The sequence below is a fragment of the Nicotiana tomentosiformis genome, chromosome 2, assembly GCF_000390325.3.
Source record: "Nicotiana tomentosiformis chromosome 2, ASM39032v3, whole genome shotgun sequence".
Lineage (NCBI taxonomy): Eukaryota > Viridiplantae > Streptophyta > Magnoliopsida > Solanales > Solanaceae > Nicotiana > Nicotiana tomentosiformis.
Window position 1 is genome coordinate 178935917 of NC_090813.1, and position 4844 is coordinate 178940760.

Here is a 4844-nt window from a genome sequence, read left to right on the forward strand (position 1 = left end):
TTGCACAGTGATATGCTTATGGCGGTAGCTCATCTTCGTGGAAAATAATTTTGTGACTCTCCACTACCTATCCTACCATATTAACCATCTACCTATCGGTGATACCGGTAGGCACATAAGCTTCACTTAATACTTTTATCAAGGCATTTTTATGTGCATCTGAGTTTTGCAACAGCGACAAGATGGATATCTGGGCGGGAGTCTTGTTCAGGTGATCAACAACAGAGTATTCCCTCGCCTGTACATTTCTCCAAATATCATCACTGCGTGTCTCCACGACATGTGGCTTAGATGTAGTCTCTTTGTTTGTTCCTCCAAGATTCTCAGGGGTATAAACTCTGCCAGTTCTGGTCATTCCTTGTGCAACACCTGTCTCTTCCATCTTGGCCTTTCCTTTTCTTCTCGCCTCCGCCACATAATCCCATGGGACGACATCAGAATTATAAGATGGTGTTGGAGCTACCATCACAGTGAAAGGCATAGCTACCTCGACCTCAAACGATGCCTGAGTTTGTAGCATAATTAGCGAGAGGGTGATATGAGATGTTTTAGGAGCATCTCCTCTCGAATAAGTCCGATGGATCCCTCCTGATCCCATTCCTCATCACTTTCTATCACATTCACTCCCTCGCTCCTATGATCAGGGAGAGGGTTATTACAGACATTTGGCGCGGCTTCCTAACTTTGGTGTCAATTAGTGTCTGAATTTTGTCCTTTAACATGCGGCATTCCTCAATGGTATTACCCTTCATGCCTGAATGGTAGGCACAAGTTTTGTTGAGGTTAACCCACTGGGAAGGGTTCTCAACAGCAACAACAGGAATGGGGGTGACGTAACCAACGACCTTTAGTCTCTCATATAGTTGGGATATGGCTTCAACGATTGGGGTGTATTGTCTGAGAGCTCTGCGGTCAAAGTTTGGTCGTGGATTTGGGTAGTTTTGGCGGGCGAGAGGAGGTGAATGGTAATATGCAAGTTGGGTGTTATAGGTATGGTAGGTGGTGGTGGGGTATTGGTATTTTGGAGGTGAGGGTTGATATTTGGGTGGTGTTTGGTATGTAAGGGGAGACTTAGGGCCCTGGGCTACCATCACGATTGCAAGGCTTTGTTGGTGGCTTGCAGTACCTCAAAATTGGTCACCATTCCGCTCTTGATTCCTTCTTCTATCCTTTCCCCTAACTTGATGATGTATGAGAACTTGTGGTTCTCGATAACCATCAATCTTTCGTAATACTGCGGATCCTGAGCTCTAACAAAGAACTTGTTTATTTGTTCTTCTTCAAGTGGCAGCCTCACCTTGGCTGCCTCTGATCTCCAATGAGTAGCGTACTCGCGGAAGGTTTCTGTCGGTTTTTTCTTGAGGTTCTGGATATAGAAAACGTCTGGCACATTCTCTGTATTGAACCTGAATCTATCCATGAAATCCGATGCCATGCTCACCAAATTCGCCCACTTTTTTAGATTTTGGCTGATATACCAAGATAATGTGTCTCCTGTAAGACTTTGCATGAACAGTTTCATGCGGATTTGTTCGTTCTTATCTACTCCCACAAGCTTGTCACAGTAAGTTCTCAGATGCACCTTAGGATCACTAGTGCCATCAAACATCTCAAACTTGGGAGGTTTCTAACCCTCCAGCAGTTCTACATCTGGCTGGATACACAAGTCTTTGTAGTTCAAACCTTCAACACCCTTCCCGCCTTCAACACGCTGGACTCTCCTTGTCAGTTTCTTGAGTTCCTCTGCCATGTTTTGAATGAGCAGGTCCTTCTCGGTCAGCTCCGGTACGTATAGGGTTTGTTGCGGGTTATGGGGTAAGGTTTCCACGTATATTGGGTTGCCTTGGTGAGTTCCTTAAACTTGGGTATATGGGTGATCATTGATCAAAGTTTGAGGGGGATCTGGGGTGAGTTGTGGTGTGCTTTAAGGAGTGTGATAAGTGGTGGTTTACGGATATTGGGTTAGGTGATTGTGGTGTTATTGAGGGGTTTGCACTGGTGGTGGGTTAAGGTTTTGAGGAGGTGCGGGATTGTGATACTGGTGCATTGCAGGAGGATTTTGTGGAGCTATGGATGGTGGGTTTTGGTTTTGGTGTTTTGCGGTGGTGTTTGGTTCTGAGTGGTTGTGTTTTGCTGGTTAATGTCAGGAACATTTAGAGTAAGGGAGAGGTTTGCGAGATTTTGGACCTGCTCAAGTTCATCCTTGCAGCTCCAAGATTTTCTGTTCCAAACGTAGGACCAACTCATTCTGTCCTGGCGTACTTCTTCCGTTCGAGGTTTCAACATTCTCTGCCATGGTAGCATTGTCTTTTCGGTTACCACTTAGATCATCTATCTTCCCTTTGCCTTTGCCTTTGCTTTTCGGATCGCTAGGTGGAGGAGGAAGTGGAGGACCGTTGGATCTGGTGTGGTAAGCTGATGATGCCAGAATGCACGAACCAACCTTTGGGAATGGGAGTAATCAAAATAAAGAAAACATAAAAGGTAACCAAGTCAGTAAGATGAAGAAAAAGAGTGCTTGCAATATTTAAGCAGGTATCACGTAAGGTCATGCAAAAAATTCGCGTCCTAATTTGGGGACCTCATTGTGCCTGAGGTAGGCCTAAGCGACACATAGACTTGGAGAAAATTCATTCCAATGTTTGCCTCATTCCATTAATGTGAAATTAAGCCACATCAAGATTTCACTAAATCGAAAATAATAATTATAAAGTCACTAATGACATTGAGCCTTATTACATCGAAATCTGATCTAGAAAGCATTAAAGAACATTATCTCCTAGTTTACTTGGTCCCTGAAGGACCTTCTCCATGCTTGGCTCTCTTGACTCCATCAATCACATTTCCAGATCGCGCATGTCGAGTATCAAGTATGCCATTGCCAGCTACCCTCCTTCATCAGGATCCATGCCTTGACAATCCCAAAGCCTCTTTCTCATCTACCCCTCTAGCTCCATCAGTCCTTGCTCTAGATGCTCCAACCTCTCTGTCGACTTATTTGCAATCTTCTTCCATTCACTGATCGCCTCCATATCCACCTTATGTTGTTCTAGATGCTTAGCTTCAGATTCAAATACTCTTTTGTGTAGTCTCTTTTACTTCACCTGTGCCTCAACCACCTCATCTATGATCCTATCTTTCAGATTGACCTCCGGTTTGACGTCCCCGACTATGTTATCTTCCAACCATGAGAGATAGTAGTACATATGACCGGCGTGATACCTGTCTGGCTCAATAGTCTCTCCCTCCATGATGATCTTTTGGTTCCACATGTGTTGGGCTTAAAACTTGAATGGGATGACATCTCATTCGAAATCTACTTTATACTGAGCCATATTAGAAACCCGAGGTATGACTTGTTTCCTCCCAGCTTGCCTCAATACCCTTATAGGAGCATAAGGGTAGATACCTCGCAATCCGATCAGTACTAAGTGAGTGGTCCCTTCGGACCTAATGATGAACTCACTCATAAGGAACCATTCAAACATCCAATGCACTTGCTTGTCTGTCAGGTTACTGAAGAAACGCACCCAACCTACAGTATTTCCAGGCTTTGCAAACCTGTCTGGAATAAATGTCATCTTCTTTAGATGATGACTATCTATGTAGTCATTCAGTGGCCTTCGTAGAAGCTCCTGGTGTTAATTACCCCTCTGAAAGTGTTCCAACAGCCAAACTTGTAGCAAGATATTACAACCCTCGAAGTGTCCGAACCCATGCTTGCACCAATTCAGAGCACGGTACATCTCAGCTAAGATCATAGGGACGATAGTGTACTTCTGCCCCTCGATACCCTCCATTAAGGTTTTGGCGACCATGGCTAAGCGAGTATGAATTCTTCCTCCTTGCATTGGAAAGATCAACAAACCAAAGAAATAGACTATGAAGACATAGACCCGGCGGTGCACCCATCCCAAAGAGGTAATGGCAAGCTCCTCATGATGAAGGCGATATGATTTGCTATGTCCATAACGCTCATAGAGAAATTCAAAAGGGATATATGATTTCTTCAGGCAGACCAGTTCGTCGTTCTTCTTAAAACCCAGCATTTTCAGAAAACCGCGTGGGGTGCGATTTTTTGGCACTAATAGTCCTGGACTATCCCATGGTAACTTATAGAAGCCCCCTATTTCTTCCAGGAGAGGAGTCATTTCTATATTGCCAAATCGGAAAACAACCCTCTTTTCATCCCAGAACGTGGTGGTAGCCTCGATCAGTCCCCTGTTTGGTTGAATATTTAGCAAAGATGGCAGGTTACCTGGTACTCTCCTCACATGGTTTCTGTCACAGGGTGTAAGGTCGTTCCACCTGTCAATTAGTAGAGGCGGGATATTCTGGACCATATCAAACCTGGGGATTTCGTGCTTCATTTTCTGCAAGCAAATAAAAGTTAGCCTTTCCCCCTCCAGATTTGACTATTCACACAATAATGATCAACATGTCAGCACGTTTTCTCCAAGTAATGCACATAATATGATGGTGTCCTTTAAGATTATCGAAATCCCGTTGGACTTTGGACAAGGTTCATCTAAGCTTGTTGATACGTCAATGACGTCTCAATACGTACTAGGTTTAGCATGATGCATGTATATTTCGAATTAGAGTCTGGTTTCTAGAAGGGTCTAGACTGGTACTCCCAAGTAGACAACTTGAGAGGGAAAGGTATAGGACCGTCGACTGCACCGCTGATTGACTAGTTTACCGCAAATAAGCCTTTCCGATTTAAAAAGGTATTTTTAGGAAAGCGCGGACACGCATTAAGCACCACCATGCTCATAATAAGCATGAATGGAGTATGATGTTGAAAGCATGCTTTATGCAAAAATAATAATAAATTGCCAGTT

The 4844-nt window shown here is 44.0% G+C and overlaps 1 protein-coding gene across 1 annotated transcript; it reads right to left on the reverse strand.

Moving 5' to 3' along the window:
* Positions 1-1090: 1090 nt before the first annotated feature.
* On the reverse strand, positions 1091-1750 carry LOC138906173 (uncharacterized). Its single transcript, XM_070194698.1, has 2 exons — positions 1633-1750; positions 1091-1542 (listed from the first exon to the last, which is right to left on the reverse strand). The coding sequence occupies exons 1-2, from the start codon at positions 1748-1750 to the stop codon at positions 1091-1093; spliced, it is 570 nt and encodes a 189-aa protein (XP_070050799.1).
* Positions 1751-4844: the final 3094 nt, after the last annotated feature.